This window comes from Perna viridis, chromosome 6 (genome assembly GCF_037379345.1).
Source record: "Perna viridis isolate PV_CMFRI_1.1 ecotype Kerala chromosome 6, ASM3737934v1, whole genome shotgun sequence".
Lineage (NCBI taxonomy): Eukaryota > Metazoa > Mollusca > Bivalvia > Mytilida > Mytilidae > Perna > Perna viridis.
This window is the reverse complement of record NC_142450.1, coordinates 12,958,465-12,977,332: the sequence shown is the minus strand read 5'-3', so window position 1 is coordinate 12,977,332 and position 18,868 is coordinate 12,958,465. Positions and strand designations below refer to the sequence as shown.

The window sequence follows — 18,868 nt, the reverse complement described above, 5'->3', positions numbered from 1 at the left end:
TTCATGGATGACAATTTTCGTGGTATAGGGAAAAAAATGTATAAATTCGCCGATTCTTTAATTTGTTGATTTGATAGCTCTATCAAACAACTGAAAGAGATATTTACATTTCGTTGGGAACCAAATTTCATGGTTTGCGAAAACCACAAAAAACTGCTAAAATTGGTACCCAATGAAAAATGAAGTAATACAAGTACTCTGTTTACAAAGGGCATGTGAAGTAATAAGAAAACTTGTCCAACTGGTAGAGTAGTTGGTATGTTACCTGGTACAGAGTGAAGCTCTTATAATATGATAAATAGAAAACTTCCAAAAAAAAAGTTAGCAAAGTGGGCAAACTCTGTTTGACTAAGGTTTAAATGTCATAATTTTTCAGTCTGACTGAAGCCAACCCATAATTTTCGCTATATATAGAGAATGGACAAACAATGACTATGTCATAACGACAACAACCCCACCAGGATAAAAATTATCAGCTCATGGCCACCCATGAAACTTCAATGAACGATAAGGAGACCCTCATATCACTGAAAGTGAAAACGAAACAAGACATGCAGGACAGTCTGCAGTGGACAGTAGGGGCTGGTTTTAGTCAGGCTGTGAAGTTCACTTCCGCTGGCCAACAGAAAAAGTGCTTATTTTGACTCCTGACAGCTTACTTGGTTTAGCTAATCAGAACTACTGTTCAGTGCATACAGATATAACATAGTTGTTCAGTCTACACAGGTTTTTATCATTTAATTTTGACAGCAATTAATTTTACACAGGTTGGCCAGATTTAAAAGGGGGATGGTTGTAATCACACCAAAGTACTTTAACCCTGCTGCATTTTTTGCTGCATTGTTTGCACCAATCGCAAGTCAGGAATTTCTGGCCTCTGTACAAGTTGTTTCATATTCACTTTCAGTTTAATTTTATGCCGCTGGAGTATATGGGGTACCTGAGTATAATGTTTTGGGGCCAGCTGCAGTCTGTCCTGTGGGGTGAGGGCCTCTTTGTCATCCATTGGAGACCCATGAATGGCCTTGAGCTGACATTTTTTCATCGTGATAGGGTTATTGTCTCTTTGACAAATTCACCATATTCATTGTCGTTTTATTTTTTTAAAATTTTTCCCTAGACTACCTTCATATCAAGGTGCATTTAACTTCACAACTTAAACAAAAGTTAAAGTACTCCATAAATTTTGTAATAATAAGTATCTATACCTAAAAGCTTGCATTTTTTACATCATAAACGTTTATATACCTCCAAAGTCATGTCATAAATTTTGATATCATAAATTCTTTTGTAAGACACCTCACAAAGATATTTCTTTATTTAAAGCCCACTTTTATTGCAATAAATGTACTGGGTACATAAAATGTTTATCTCCCTAAATCTCTTTTGACTTTTTGATTCGAGTTTTCATTTTTTCTTTTGTTATTTTATATACAATCTTACAAGAGCTATATCCTTGAAAGCAACTACTATGAAAGTATTTTAATTTGTGGATGTCAATTTTTGTGGAAAAGGGAAGAAACACAAGTTCGTGGATTCTTGAATTTGTGGTTTTGAGGTTTTCAGTATATACTTCCATGGAAATCTCCTCTTCATGGGGAACCAAATTTTGTGGTTTAGCCTACCCACGAAAACCACGAAAACTGGTAGCCCACAAACAATAATACTATCACAGTATCTAATTAAAAAGAAAAAATAATAAAATTGATATATACATGTATAGCCAAATGCCTCAGGTCCCTGCAGAAATATGAGGCACAAAAACAGTGATAAAGTATAATTTGTATAATCAAAATATAGTATAATATGTTCATGTACATGTACTGTCAAATTATCCTACAAAATTTCAACAAAATCTGATGTCCACACAATACCCATATCATGGTAATGGACAGAAAAATTCCAAAAAAATCCTAACTTAGTCTTTCTTAAGTGTTACTGCATAGTCTAGGGAGAAATGATGAATAAAAGAGGCAAAAAGAAAATAATTCTAAGCCAAAAAATCCACAGTCCAATACTTTAATTCCAAGGCCAAAGTACTAAACCAAGATCAGATCTCTAGTTAAAGGCTAGAACAGAAAGGGGTATATCTTATAAATAAGTTCTAGCTTTTGACCTACACAAACCTGGAAGAACACTGCAAGAGACAGAAAATCTAGCATAAGACAAGAAGCAATGAAAATCCACTGTGGTTGCCCTAAGTGGGTTACCGTAAGTCAAATATGTAAATCTTAAAATTGCCTTTGAATGGAAGTTACAAAAAAGCAAGAAAACCAAATTTTCTCTACCTTATAATATTTTAGGTGCAAAAAAGTCATGGCTATGCAATGTTTCAAACCAAAGTTTCTAAAATACTCAGGGCATATTAAAGATGAGAATGTATATAGTGCTCATATTTTTTATAATTCTTATGACTTTCTTTTTGGGCATTTGGGACAGATCATCTAGTGCAAAGAATATTAAGTTATTTAAACAAGTCTTTTAAAGGTTTAAAAACAATGATTTTCAGACCTGTAAGTGTAGAAGTATTACATAGAGAACAATTTGTATTATTACATCATTATTTATCCAGCACAACAATTCAAGGATCCATCTTCAGATGTACAAACATAGGTAAAATTACATACCCCTATCACATGAACAGAAAATGAAAAGGAATAGGTTAAACATAACCCAAAAAAATGCCACTGTTCAAATAAAAGTTCTAGCAAACTAGAACAGCTGTGAGCTTTGTCATATTTCCTACTCAAGTAACTATATGGTCAAAATATAAACAAAGTTATCAATCAGGAAGTTGATGTTCCTTCAGTCTGAATTTATTTTTCATGACATGGCATACCAATATAAGCTTCCGTTAAAATATCATGTGGCTGTGATAAATAGTTGAAGAGAAAGCTTCGATGAAAAAGTTGTGCACAGACAAATGGACAGACAAATACCAAGATCCCTATTAAACTCCTACAAAATGGGACTATAAAAATTTAATCATACAAAATGAACCTACAAACAATACCAATAAACTGTTCTGACTGGTAATAATGTGCTAAGCAGAAAATCTGTAGGCCCAAATCCCTTGGTATTGCATGTAGAGCACAAAAATGTGAAATTCTACTATTATGTACCGGTAATATCGAAACATCTTATACATCCCTTGAAATTGATACCATTGATTAAATGTCAAATGACAGAAAATATAAACAAGAGGCTCCCAAGCGCCTGAATCGCTCACCTGGTTAAAGTTTGTCTTTAAGAGCAATAAATTTAACAAGGAGCTCTCCAACAATTTTCACTCAAAAATACTTTAGTAGGACTGTCTTAAGGATCATTTCTGTGATTGATAGTTTCTTTTTTCTATCTATTCTAGTTTTCAAGATACTGGCTGAAAACTGTAAAAAAAAGTCTTTTTTCATCTTTCAAGGGCAATAAATCTTACAAGGAGTCGCCTGACAACTTTGATCCCAGAAGCCTTTAGAAGGCCTTATCATAAAGGTCATTTCAGCATGTGAAATAATTATGCTAAACCTAATGGTTTTTAGTAATGGCGGTCATGTTTTTCAATGGATCAAAAATCCCCACTTAAGTTCTAAGCAGAATACTCCAAGGAACATTCATACCAAGTTTGGTTCCAATTGGTCAAGTGGTATCAGAGAAAACGAGTTTTGAAAAATTGTTAACGACGACGACGGACACCAAATGATGGCAATAGCTCATATGGCCTTCGGCCAGGTGGGCTAAAAATGGTTCACATCAGAACTTAACATCCCTTGTCCTATTATTTAACATGCATTACAATACTAAAATTGTAGTTAAGGATATGATTACTTAGATGAGAATGCATAAAATCTGTTTTGATTACATAACACAGAATGTTTCCCTTTAGAAAAAGCCTTCACGAATGTTTTCACAGAGGAATTGACCTGTCGTTGACTTGCATTAGTGTTTTTGTCACATTCTTCTTTTCATTCCTCATTAACAAGGGAAAACGAATAGCTCTGTGATAAGGACAGCTACGTAGGGAATAAAAGAAGAATTAAATTAGTGATGCTTTTCTACTTGTACCACTCCTCATAAGAATCAGGAATGTGGAAGGAAAATAAATACAAATTTAACTCAATATCAAATTAGATAGTAAGTTCTCTTAGATAAAATTTACAACTAAAATGAATAATATTTATTTGTTAAGTCCCTGGCTCCACCTAACTTTCAAATAATTTAGGTTTAGTATAATCTTATCTTACAAGCAATCACCAATCAAACACTTGAGATCTTAAAGAATGATCATAAATTTGTAAAAATTTTAGAAACTCAGCAGATGTTTCTAGAATAGCTGAGGACACTTACCCTACCAGAGTACCTGATCTGTTCTCCAAATTTTTAGTGGAGCCTTTCCTTGTACATTCAATTTTGGTTATTTCATGTGTTTTATTGTGTGTGTCTATATTTCCCCTCTCTGGTTGCTATCCTTTAATAATATTGTTTTAATTACCATTCCAATTATGTTCACTTGATTTCCCTTTCAATCTTCAATCTAACCCTGATCACCACACATTAGTTAATTTCAAAACAAAGAAGACGAACACCACAGACAGACAGACATGCAACTTTTGGGAGAGTATCATATAAATTATAATACCTTGCCACTTTGTGTAGTGGGGTATAGAACCAAATAAGAGGATATTGAGGGCAGAGGCAAAAGATCATCACCAAAAGATACCAAAATACTAGTAACAACAAAGGACCAGACAAGCTAAACCTTATATAATGGTCACTGCATAAGATAAACAAAGAAGAAATACAAACAGTCACTTTGTTACACAATATACCAACAACCAACTTGCAGAGAGTAGGGCACAGTCTTTCCCAAGGTTCAGTTATTTTTTTTCAGGACATTGGGTCCTGTGATGAAATACTATTTTCAGGACCAAACCAAGATTTAACGACCATTACGATCTGAATCAAGAATGACTAATATCCGAAATTTTCAGGACTTCCAGTCTGGCGATCCAGATTTTTTTTACCGGTCTTGTCACATTTTTAGCAGTGATATCCGACAGTCCGAGGAACCTTTGGAAAGACTGCTAGGGCATCATTCACAAAGCACTCATATGACTTACACATAATTCCTTAACAAACCAATGGGACTTATGTGCATGCAAGTCTAAAGTACATTTTGTAATACAACACCAAGGACCCTAAACTCAACCTAATCGCATGTACGATAATCTGATGTGTCACTAGAAATCTCATGAATAATCCTAAATAACATGACAAAAAAGCACATTTCAATCACTACAAACCAACAGCACTAATCAATCATTTTTTAAAAAGACATACAAAAATATTGAATAAAATTTAAGGTAGCACCTATCTTGTTTTTTAACATTTTAGCACATGTAGAAATATATATTTCATGATCAGGGACATAACTCTTGAAATCAGTGATATATTTGTATCATATTTGATTTCACCAAAGCCTCCCAAGCTTTCATATGAAACAGAATGAAATCAACCCAAGTTTCTTTGATGCTTATGTGAGATTGAAGTAAAATACTTAACACAAACGTTCCAATGATTTGTAAGACTTATGCCCCTTAGCCTTGGTCTACCTCCTTAAAGAATTTCATCTTGCAATCCCAAAACTTTATAAAAGTGTGATTTAAATCTATTAACAGCTAGAAATAACAAATAGGGCTAATATGTAGGGATAAACAGACAGACAGACAAATAATAACTTTTCTTGTATGATGCATCACTTTATACTCACATACATCTCGAGCAGATGGTCATCCTAAAAGGTTAGGAGTTCAAGTCCATCTCTGGTCCCTAAAGCAGATGGACCCAAACCTGGACTTAGGTGGATGGAAAAAGTAACAAGTAAAAACCAAATGGACAATACACATTTTATAACCAAAGTGACAACAGGATCCATATAGTTTTCATCACTGGTTGTTTATGACAAGATTATAGAACTATACAACTCAGTTTAAAGCTTTGAGAGTAACATGACTAGTAATGCAAAACTTGTCTGACTGTCTGTTATTTTCAATAAAGAGTACTTCAGTCCTGAAATTGCCCTGAAAGGTCTGGCAAAAATGCCCAGAATTGTTTTTTGAGTTCAACAGAGTAAGGACTATCAAAACATTATTCTTCCATTGAGAATAAAATTATAATGGACCAGTTGTTCCATAGATATTTCAAAGTTTCGAAAACAGCAATGGCAGTAACATTTTATTCACCAGTTATTGCTGGACAGACTGATTTCACATCTTTTTAACTATAATCATGATAATTAATGCATTTAAAGACTTGAATATTATAACTCTGAAGTTCCTAGAGATCTTATTTGTACATGAACACTGCAGGGATTAAATTTAAGAATTTTTTCCACTAGTTAAAGAGTAATCAAGGGAACCAAGGTTATAGCGGTAATCAAAAGAATGTAATCCAGGGACAAAGACCAGACATAGAAAACAGACATACACAACAAAGAACATGAAGTAACTAAAATCATACATACAAAGTAACAATTTTAGCAATTGCAAGTACCAAAAATATATAATCGCTAAATCTAAATTTCTTGGGTTATTTCTTTAATGAACTTAATATACATAAAGAACTCCACAAAATTTGTGGCTTTGTAGTTTTCAGTATAAAAACCAATAGGAAATTTCCATTTAATTGCAAAACCAAATTTTGTGATTTTGTCTACCCACGAAAACCTAAAAAATTGGTCAGTAACACTGAAAATTTCACAGTAATTGGTATCTACATACACAGTTATCTACTGCAGGGTCAATCAAATGGTAGAGTGTTCACTTGGGTAATTTGGGGGCTGATATGGATAAAAATACTGTCAGTTAGGGATCATTTCAACAGGGAAGGGGATACTGGCAAATAGAGAAAAAGTAATCAAGTGAAATACACTATTATATAAGCTGAAAAATTGCAAAATTTATAGAAGATCAGAAAAAAGTGTCATGGCGATTGATAAAAAGCATTTTCTCATGTATGTGGATCAAACAGAAAGATATTCCTTAAGACCTCAACAAAACACAAAATTTTGAGAAGTTTTATATTGAACTAAAAAGTCATTAAAAAAAAATAGACTAAATGCACTTTGAAAAATGTTTTATCTGATACTTATCAAGACTAATAATGTTTTGTAGAAGGAAATAACCTTGACTCAATTAAATCAAGTTAATTGAAATTGATATGTCGCAAAAAAACAAAATTTCTTCCTTTTGAACAGAATAGAGTTTCCTTTAAAGTAAGGTAAAAAGATATGCATGGATTGATAGGCTTATGTGTCATTATATCCCATAAGTATTTAAGTATCAGTCTTTCTAAAAATCAGACAGAGGATGATTCATGCATGTCAAAAACACACCTAATTCAGTTTTATTGCTTGTTCAGAAACTGTTATAAATCACATAACCAGTCTTAATTTGCGTTTTTGAGATAAAATGTACATAGATTTTACATGAAATTAGCACTTTGCAAGAGTTATAGTTCTTGATTTGGCTTGTTTTGGTTGATTTTAGTGGGAGGTTTAAGTGTAGTTTTAAAAAAAGTACAGATCTAAATACAGAAAGTACTTTTGCAACATAAAAATATAGCATATGTTGACCAAAACAGCATCGGCTGATCCATGGATTTTTCTACATGAATCACCTGTACCATAGACAGTGTCTGACTTTTATTTGGACTGGTACTTATGTAGCAGTCTTTATAAAAATCCATGCATAACATGCATGACAAAAACATAACTCATAAAGTCAATAATATGTTTGTATCATATTCAATTTCACCAAAGGCTATCAAGCTTTCATTTGACACAGAATGAAATCAGTCAAAGTCACTTTGATGCTTACATGACATTGATGTAAAATGCTGAATACAAGCGTTCCGATGATTTGTAAGGCTTGTGTCCCTTACCCTACGTCAACCTCCTTAAGTGGGAGATGAATGTAATGTATGGTTTTCTTCAAAAATGTAGATTAGTATACATGTAGAAAGGAATATAATTACTTGAACATATGACATATGTAGATAGAATTAGTGAACCTTACTTAGCACACTCATAATAACCCCCCACGTTTGCAGTCTTTCAAAAGCTTCTTTTGCAGTCCTCCTGAACCAATTTCTGTGAAAAACAATCCCAAACGAGTCAATCAAGATATTTTATGCTACCTACCATTCACCATGAATTGAAGGATTCCTAATTGATCAAAAAATGGAAGTCCTATTCTGGTGGCAAGCCTAAATCATTGATTTTTTACTAAGTCCCCTTCCGAAAAAAAATGGTCCCCATTGACCAATTTCTGTGAAAATCCCTCCCATTTAATATTTTATTGCTACTTAAACCATTCATCAAAGTTTAGAAGAAATCAGTCAAAAAATGTAAGTGCTATCCTGGCAACAAGAAATTGTGATTGATGCACAGACAGACAGACGAACGGACTGACAGAAGGGTCAAAAACATACCCCTGCAACTCTCTTGTGTGGGGGTGTAAAAAGCGTTGTTTCTTCAGTGGGTTCTGCTATACCGAAAATCATCTATTGACAGTGTTTAAAATTTATACGGATTGGTACTTAAAGGGAAGAGCTTTCTCATTCACTGTATCAAATTAATCTGTTTGAAGTACATTCAAGTGCTTGAATCATCATGTGTGGAAAAATTCCAAATATTAGTAATATTTCCATTCAACAAACTGTTAAAGTATCAATTTAATGTAGGAGGTTACTAATTTAATATATATGGAGATTGATTTTAAAGTATATTTGGTGATGTAAGAATATTTTAGCTAAATACAGGCATTCATAAAATGATTCTCAATGACCTTTCACTACTCTTTTTTACTATTCACACATCAGTTCTAAAAACTTTTCTACCCATATCTTGAAATAGACAAAAGAAAGTAGGCCAACAATTGATGCTAAAAATGTTTCATTTGGATTACTGTGGTATTAGACAATCATTCTTGCAAGGTTTGAACATGCATGAAATACAACTTCATAAAAACTGTACATTTTCCATTTAAATATTGTTTAATCAATTTCAGATTAATAAAAATCAGTAAAAACTTATTTATATACCAACAAATGATATGCATCAAATGTGATGTAATTTTAAATCAATGACACAGGTATATTACTGAAGGCTACCACTGGAATAGGAATGACATAGTTACCTCTCTTTGACCAAGTCAGCCAATTAATTATCTAGCAAATGAAAAAAAAAATACCCACATACTTACACTAGTGTTTTCTTGATTTAAGGAGGTAGACCTAAGGTTAAGGACACAACTCCTACAAATCATTGGAAAGTTTGTATTCAGCATTTTAAATCAATCTCATATAAGCCTCAAAGTAACATATAACTTGATAGGCTTTCGTGAAATTGAACATGATACAAACAATTAAGGAATCTTAAATGATCAAAAAATGGAGGCGCTATTCTGATGGTAAGCCTAAATCATTCATTTTTTACTAAGTCTCCCTCTGAAAAAAAAAATGGCCCCCCTTGACCAATTTCTGTAAAAATTAATCCAATCCAATATTTTTATGCTACTAACCAATCATCAAAGTTTGAAAGAAATCAGTCAAAAAATGGAAGTACTATCCAGGCAACAAGAAGTTGTGATTGATGCATAGACAGACAGACAGACAGACAGAAGGGTCAAAAACGTTATACGCCTGCAACTCTCTTGTGTGGGATTTAAAAAGCAATGTTTCTTCGGTGGGTTTTGCTACACCACCAATCATCTCTACTATTGGCAGTGTTTGAAGGAGGTTACTAAATAAATATGTATGGATATTAATTTTAAAGTATATTGTGTCATGTAAGAATATTTTAGCTAAATACAGGCATTCACAAAATGATTCTCAATGACCTTTCACTACTCAGTTTGCCTATTCACACATCAGTTCAGTTCTAAAAACTTTTCCCCCCATATAATGAAATAGAAAAAAGAAAGATAATAACATCACTGGTGTATTAGACAATCATTCTTGCAAGGATCAAACATGCATGAAATACAACTTCATTAAAACTGCATATTTTCCATTTACATATCGTTTAATCAATTTCAGATTAATAAAAATCAGTAAAAACTTATTTATACACCAACAAATGATATACATGCCATATAATGTAATTTTAAATCAATGACACAGGTATATTACAGAAGGCTACCATTGCAACAGGAATGACAGGTATATTACAGAAGGCTACCATTGCAACAGGAATGACAAAGTTACCTCTCTTTGACTAAGAGTAATCAAGGGAACCAAGGTTATAGCGGTAATCAAAAGAATGTAATCTAGGGACAAAGACCAGACATGGAAAACAGACATACACAACAAAGAACATAAAGTAACTAAAATCATACATACAAAGTAACAAAAGCAAATGAGCAACTAGGACTCCACTAAAAACTGGGAGCATGGACCAGGTGCACCGGTAGGGTAAGCGTCCTCTGCTTTTCTAGAAACACCTGCTGAGTTGGTCATAAAAAGTCAAGTCTGGGGTAGACAAACAAGGAAAGGAAAACTATGACCCGTTGAATAAATCAGTTTTCATGGTGCAGTTGGATACACCATAACAATCCACGAGTTCATGATGATGACCATAAAACTTCAATCTTGTAGCAACATAACCCTGTTCCAGAAGCCTATTTGTTAGAGTTCTAGCACAATACAAAAAGTCTGCGTAGTTTAGGCAAGCTCTGGCACAACGTATGAGTTGTGATATGAACACTCCATATGTAGGTGCTGAAGGGATGTTGCCACAGATGAAAGTTGACAATTTTGAATGAAAAGTCATCATGTTTGTCGTAAAGTTTGATCAATAGTTTTCCTTTACCATTGATTTCTAAGTGTAGGTCAAGATATAAGACTGACTTCACAGAGTCTGTAGTATCCTTTATCTCAAGTTCTTTGGGGTAGATGCGATGTATCAAATCCCTGAAATTAGGATTGTTTAAAGATAATGCATCATCTATATAGCGGAAACTGAGATTAAAGGAACTAGCCAAACGATATTCTGTCATTCAGATCAGATCAGATATAAGTCAGCCTCATAAGAGTGAGGGAATAGGTCAGCAAGTAAAGGAGTACAATTTGTTCCCATTGGAATGCGGACCATTTGTGGAAAAAAAAAGTCCACCACACTGGACAAATATGTTGTCGATTAAGAATTCCAGCATTTTGTAAACATCGTCTTCTATATATCTGGAAGATGATTTGGAATTATTTCTTACAAAGTATGAGGAGTCTCTACCAAGAACTATATATTTGTATCTAGGTGTACCATCTTTTTTGGAAGAACAATGTATAATGTTAACTGGGTATGGGGAATCGAAGTATACAGTGTTGAAAAATCATAGGTTTTAATGCTATTATATTCAGATAATAGTTTTGAACTGATTGTCTCCAAAAGATCTTTCAAATTTTTTGAATTAATACCACTATGGGAGTAACAAGTGTTGTGGTAAATCTACATGCTAACACTTTTGTTTTCTTGATTTAACCAGCAATTGAAGCCCAAAACATGAAGAAGTGTAAACAAAATACTGCAAATGTATTAATTTTCCCAATGTACTATTTTTTGCTATTTTCATGGTGGAGTGAAAAGCGTGAAAAATAGTACTTGCAAAATGGCTTTTTAACTCCATGTAACACTAATCATTTTTTCAAACTGCGAAAATTGATACCCACAAATTAGTAACTTGACAAAATCTGCGAAGATACACAACCATGAAAATTAATATATTAACAGTATTTGTTACAGATTGATTAAGTCCATGCAGTTAACACGAGACTACCTCAAGTGCTAGACATTTACAAATGTGAACACATTTTTTAGAGTGTAGCAGTTTGACCAAACATGGGAAAGTTAAAATAAAATGACACTGCATATATCTCAAGTACCTAGATGGTCGAGAATTTAAATAATTAGAAAGCTGATCAATTTCAATAAACTGAATAGGAATATACTAAAACAAAGCAAGTGATACCGGTATACATACTACCAATTGCCCTGAAGACAGATTTTCCTATCATAATGAAAATCAACAGAATTTAATTAAACTTGGCATTCATAGTTTCAGGGAGAAAATAATTTGTAAAATTCAGAAATGGATAAACTTGTTATTAGATAATTTAAGGACAACATGATATATTGACTCACACTAGTTTCAGGGTGAAAATAATTTGTAAAATTCAGAAATGGAACTTATTATTATATACATTGTAATTCAAGGACAGCATGAATTTGTAAGGGTTGTAGTACTTGGTTTATCCCCACCCTTACAGGAAGTTGATATCAGACAAAACCCAATGTATGGCTATATACAAAGCCGCAAACAAAATTTGAAATCAACCCATCCATTGGGAGCTGAGATTTTTGTGATGAAAATTTCCAGTATCATTGCATATGGTAAAACATTGTGAAGCCCCATGAAACAGAAAGTTCATATACTGTATAGCATCAAAATCAGTTACAATGCGCATCTAATCTATAAAAAGTCCCACACCAAATTTGTCCATTTGGCGCAGAGATAATTGTGAAGAGATTTGGGTGAATGGAATGACAGATCAACAAGGTGATCCAAATATATTACCCAATCATAAAGTGGGGTTATAATTAATACTTAAAAATATCTGCACATATTTTACAAGATATCATAGTCCTAAGTACAATTTAATTAAATTTCTATCTACCTGTAAATGACACACAATTTCAAGGTTGTGCAAGAAACACCATGGGGGCAATAAATTAGATAAAGATTTTTTGCCTTTTTTAAACTTAATTACACATCATAATCTCTGAAAGAAAACAACAAATCAGAATGGGGACGTCATTTTCTTCGCACCATAACCACTGGTACAATGAAAATAATATACACCTCTTCAATAACATAACGAGAATTAATATGGTGAATATGTCAGAGACAATAACCCAATGGAATGAAATATGTCAGCTCCAGGCCATCCATGGGTCTACAATGAAAGCAAGGAAAGCCTCACACCACATGGCAGGCTGAAGCTGGCCTGAAAAAAACATTATACACAGGTACAGTGAAATAGTCGCCCCCACTGAAAGTGAAAATGAAACATTACATACAGAAGCCACAGAGTCCTCACTTATGTTGCACAAGATTGAAGTCATCACTACAGAAGTTTTATGGTCGTCATCATGAACTCATGGATTGTTATGGTGTATCCATCTGCACCATGAAAACTGATTTATTCAACGGGTCATAGTTTTCCTTTCCTCATTTGTCTACCCCGGACTTGACTTTTTATGAGCAACTCAGTGGCTGTTTCTAGAAAAGCAGAGGACGCTTACCCTACCGGTGCACCTGGTCCATGCTCCAAGAGTCCTAGTTGCTTATTTACTTTTATTACTTTGTATGTATGACTTTAGTTACTTTATGTTCTTTGTTGTGTGTGCCTGTTTTCCATGTCTAGTCTTTGTCCCTGGATTACATTCTTTTGATTATCGCTATAACCTTGGTTCCCTTGATTACTCTTAGAACAGACGAAAAAATTATGTCGGGGTTGAAGAATTTTGGCATGACCACAACCCTCCCCTTTTAAATTTGGCCACTGTGAAAAAAAATGTAATACAATGAACATACCTAAATTCAGTTCAAAAGGTCTGATTTAAAACAGAAATAAAAAAAAAACCCAGATTATGTGTTACACAAATCCACCAACAACAGACTACCAGCAGTCAACTGAAATAACAGCTTAAAACCAGTTTAAAACTACAAAAGCTTTGCCCTCACCACATGTAGTAAAAATGAAATAAACATCCTCTATACGGCAGAAACCTTGGTGGGTTTTTGATAGATCACAGAAAATAACTTAGTATCTTAACAGATATCAATGGAAACTAGATGTTACATGCTATGTCAGGCTAATAATACCCTCAATAAACCATTCATACAGTAAATTGAGTTAACAGGAAATACATAAGCAAAGAATCAGGAAAGGGGAGACATTATACAAGTCATCATGCAAAAGCAATGTGCCAAAATATTTAAGCATTCCCTCCAATAGAAGCTGAGTAATCTGTTAACTTATAATTACCAGGAGTAAATGACAGACTGACTGATGGAAGTACATGTACATGGTGATTGCAATTGAGTCCCCATTCTCTAATGATTGGGTATAGCTTTGTATATTGTGTCAAGGCCACATTCTATAATAAATCACCCATAAATGCTCCTTGGATTTCTCGCTTTAATTATATGAAGCAGAACTCTTACATATATGGAACCAGAAATGACATTTAACAATACCAGAATACTCCTCCTTATGTAAAAGCAAAAGGCTAAAATACTGGTATAGAAAACACATATCATGGCCAGCCATGCAAGATAAATATATTACCGTAACTTCTTTTGTCTTTGTTTCAGAATACTTGAGAGATGGAAGCTATCAGATGTTGTTTCTATTTGTCGGCCATGACACCATGTGTTGGAGGCATCTTTTCTGTTGGTATTTAACAGGAGCACACAGTAGTTGTATAAATTGTCCTGATTTCCTAAAATTAAAGTAAAATTTTATAAATTTCATTATTTGCAAAATTGTTCTAAGGAAACATAAAGTGTGAAATCTTATGGTTGTGGAATGAATCATGGAATCTTGGAATATTCAATGAAAATTGGTGATGTGCTATCATCTGACTCCATTCAAGGATGTTGATTCTAAATTTGTTCACAAGAATGTTGTGGAATGGCAGAGGTTTAAATTTACTTCCAACAGAGAGAGGTCCTGTAGTTGATTTCATAAAAAAATTGTTACCATAAAAATAGTTGTAAGTTATGATGTCATAACACTTTGATATATTATGACATCATAACTTACATATGACTAATTTTACACTTAAGATATTTCATGAAAAGGAATGCTGGACTTTTGCAAGTTTCAAATCAAAGGTCTACTTGAGGAAAAGCAAAAGTCCAGATTAAATGAAAAGTCAGTTAACAGGGTTGAAGGTCAAGGATCCATGTAAAAGAAATTTTAAAGGTCTAAGGTCAGAAATTGATGGTCCTGGACCTGGCATCAGACAGCCATTAATTTGAAGCCTTGAATTGGCAATAGCATAAATACAATCAGAGGCAGATCCAGAGATTCACATAAGAGGGACCCCCTAACTGGCTTATAAGGGGAACCATCTGTGTCATAGCTCAGTGATTTCCTATATAATCAACCAATTTTTTACGACACAAGGGGGGACCCTGGCCCCCTGGGGCCCCATCTGGATCTGCCTATGACTACTTTCCTTTACAACTTACAACAAAATTATCAAACACCTGAATGCATTGTAATTATTTTGAAAAAAAAATTATATGCATCATTTTACACAAATTTAAATCATATACAAGAGGCCTTGTAAACAACTTATCTTTGCATACATTTTTTTAATTCAAAAATTTTCCATTGTGCATGATTGGTTTTTTGTATTCATTGAAATTCAGGAAAATTAATCTAGGGAATTGTGAGTGCAGTAAAAACAAAATGAATCTATTAGAATAAATTGGTTTACAGGTAAGGTACCCGGTACTTGGAAAAAGGATACAAAATGACACTTACACTCCATTCCCACAACATTACAACTTTTTTGTTTTGTTTCAGAATTATACTGACAGTAACTGTGTATTGACATGAAATAAAAACAATACATGGATGAGGCTTAGAATCAGGACTAAAGTAAGGCTGCACTGAACATTTTTTTTCCGATATGTGCCAAATTTGTATGTTGCTTTTATTTCTACTCAATATACTATTATTGTCTTCAACTGTAATCCCAATCATTTTTTAAATCTAGTTGAATTTTTCTACTACATGTTTATGACATTTTCTTCACCACAAGGGCCCATCAATATTGACACTAGGATATAAAACAGGAAGTTCATGCAAAGGGCAGAAAAGTAGGCGGAGCCAAAGTGTTATTTACCGTCCTTGACTGTATATCATCAATGAATGTATTGTCAAATCATTTCAGTTGTTCAAAAGAACAGTGACAGTATAAAGGACTTCAATCACCCAGATAATTATAAGGGAGAGATATGTATATCAAGAACTTTTTCACAGATTTTAATTGTTGCTTTACAGAATTCACTGATTTATTGAATTTTTAAGTAGCAGTCTATAAAAATCAGATTTACGCATGACAAAAAACAACTAAATTTGTATATATTTCTTAATCAGAATCAGTTACCAGCCACACAAACAGTCTTAGTTTTTCACTTGGGTGTTGTGCATCTGAGATAAAATTTATATAGATTGTACATGAAATTAGCACTTAAGAGTTATGGTTCTTGATATGGTTGATTTTGGTGGGAGGTTAATATGTGGTTTTATCAAATCTAAAAAATTGAAAGGACTATTGTCACATAAAAGTATAGCATATATAGACCAAAAAGACAACGTTTGTACTATGGGTTTTGGTTTTTCTACACCATGAATCACCTTACCAAAGGCAGTGTCTGAATTTTATATTAAATTCATGTTTCCTATTTTCAGTAGCATCAATTGCTAATGAATTCATATATGTAGTTTGTTGTATGTTTATCCCTGTTTGTGTGTTATTCCTAATTATAGCCATGATTATCTTTGGTTCTTCCATGCCCTTTGACATTCAACTTTAAATCTTTTTTTAGTTTTCATTTTCCATGTATCATATATACACACCTGGATCCAGTCTTAATCCCAGTCTTAAGAAATGCAAAGCATCTGTAATCTGACTTTTAGCTGCCATGGCAATACCCAAATGACCATAAACAGTTGATGCTAACCTCTGAAGGTCACTGACTGTTTCAAACATTGATTTTGCAGTGTCTCCAGCTGAATCTACTCTCTGTCTCTTAGTTTGTTGTTTAGAATCAAGTGATTGAATGCCTTTGGCCAGGGGTAGTCTTTGTGAGCATCTAAATAAATATTAGTGAAAATATAATGCACTTTACCAGTACACAAAAAATATCCACCCAAATACATTGAAGCTCCCCTTCTCCCCCAAAAAATATAATAATTTTAATTGTACGTCAAATACGATCAACACCAAAATCAAAATGTTGTATAAAAATATAACATTTTAAATGTATTTTTTTGTAGTATGGGTTTTATCCGTTTTAGAAAAACCATGAATTTAAATTCCAAACAAAACTTTAATTTTCCATTGTATACATATAAAATAGAGCCAAAATGTGTAAATTCTGCCACATTGGGGAAAAACACTTTATTTTATTACTTTTTTCTTTACAAGAGATTTTTGCCAAATGCTTCAACAACTTCAATATTCCCACCATTTAAGATTTTTGTTTTAAGACAACAAATGACCAAATATTTGTTGAAGTATGAGAACTTCTGGTTTCTTAAGAAATTAATGAACTGTGAGCCATTTTGAAGCCTAAATGAAGCAACAGCTCATAAATCTTTTCTGCCTAAAAAAATGCCAATAAGTCTTTTTTTTACTTAATCTATAATTTTAATGGTATAACACAATACTCCTCTGAGATCATGTCAAAATTGCTTGTATATTCATAATTGTATTGCTACACATTCTTACTTATCTAGGCATGTGATGGCCACCTCTATCTTCTCCAAGAAAACAAAACAATCAGCTCTGTATAGAAGAATCAACAAATCATTGTCCATTTCATCAATTTTTTTATCTACAGATTCATCTGATCTCAATCTCTTTCTTCTGCTAGAATCTATATGGCTAAGTTTGCCACTAGAACAAAATTCACTATCTGATTGAAAAGGTAAACTGGCTGATGATTTATGGGATGAGAAAGATGAATTATGGTATTGTAAGGGGAGACAACTCAATAGCTGGTCACAAACTGCTACACATTCACTGTAGTTCTTGGCTAAGTGGAGGCTTTTAATAGCCTCCATATAAATAGTTTGTAAAGTGGGAACCAATACTGATCTATTGCCAGGTTTACTCTAAAAATATACATTTTAAAAACAGAAATTTTAAAAAAGGTACATTTGTATACATATTACATTCATTGTAATTATAAATTAGAGAAAACCCTAAAGCCTTAAGCTGCTATGCTATTTTCTATTGTTTTATTGTGTAATGCTGAATAAAAAATGGAAAAAATAACGAATTGTGCTTACTATGTTTGAATGAGCATATCATTGTTATTATTGATCTTAGACCAATAACAGTTATATGTTAAAGTATTGTTGGATTCTAGAGTTTCTTATTTTCACACTATTTGATTCCATCAGCAATTTTACCTGTCTAGGTGCAAATAATTGTCAGATAATAAGAGAATTGATGATTTAATATTAGGAACAATTCCATAAAGATAAAACTTTATGATAATTAAACACATGTAAATATAAAAAAATTTCAGAAAACATTTTTCGCACTTTCAAAAAGTTTTAAAAAAAATTACAGGTAAATATTAAGGTATGGCATAGGTAAGTATAAAACTTGTGAACTATAAAAATGTCAAAGGAATGCCAAAAAAAAAAAAAAAATTCTAAAAAAAACCCATAATTTTTACAAATATCTGATCAACTTCATTTGACATGTTGGATAGATTGATTGATTATTGGTGTTTAACACCCGAGCAGCAATATTTCAGCTATATTAAGGCGATGACAAGTTTGGAGCAAGAAACATATACAACTGACTACCGAAAACGACAATAGCAAACATTAATAAAAATATCGAAACTACAAAAACTTGAAACTTGAAACTTTATTACTTGATTAAACGCCTATTTCTACATATAAAATATATTCAATGGCATTTCACAATTTAAAAATATATATATAGTATAAATATGATACAATACAGTATGTACACGATATAATCATACAAAATTCAAAA

At 32.9% G+C, this 18,868-nt stretch overlaps 1 protein-coding gene across 4 annotated transcripts in view; it reads right to left on the bottom strand.

Moving 5' to 3' along the window:
• Positions 1-18,868, bottom strand: part of LOC148613703 (uncharacterized) — a 58,666-nt gene that overhangs the window by 17,467 nt on the left and 22,331 nt on the right. For all 4 annotated transcript variants that reach the window (XM_088587225.1, XM_088587227.1, XM_088587228.1 and 1 more), the window contains 3 exons: positions 17,582-17,967; positions 16,708-16,943; positions 14,401-14,554 (listed from right to left, as the gene is read on the bottom strand). In XM_088587225.1, the coding sequence (XP_088443351.1) occupies positions 14,401-14,554; positions 16,708-16,943; positions 17,582-17,967 (776 nt within the window). The remainder of the gene's footprint in view (positions 1-14,400; positions 14,555-16,707; positions 16,944-17,581; positions 17,968-18,868) is intronic.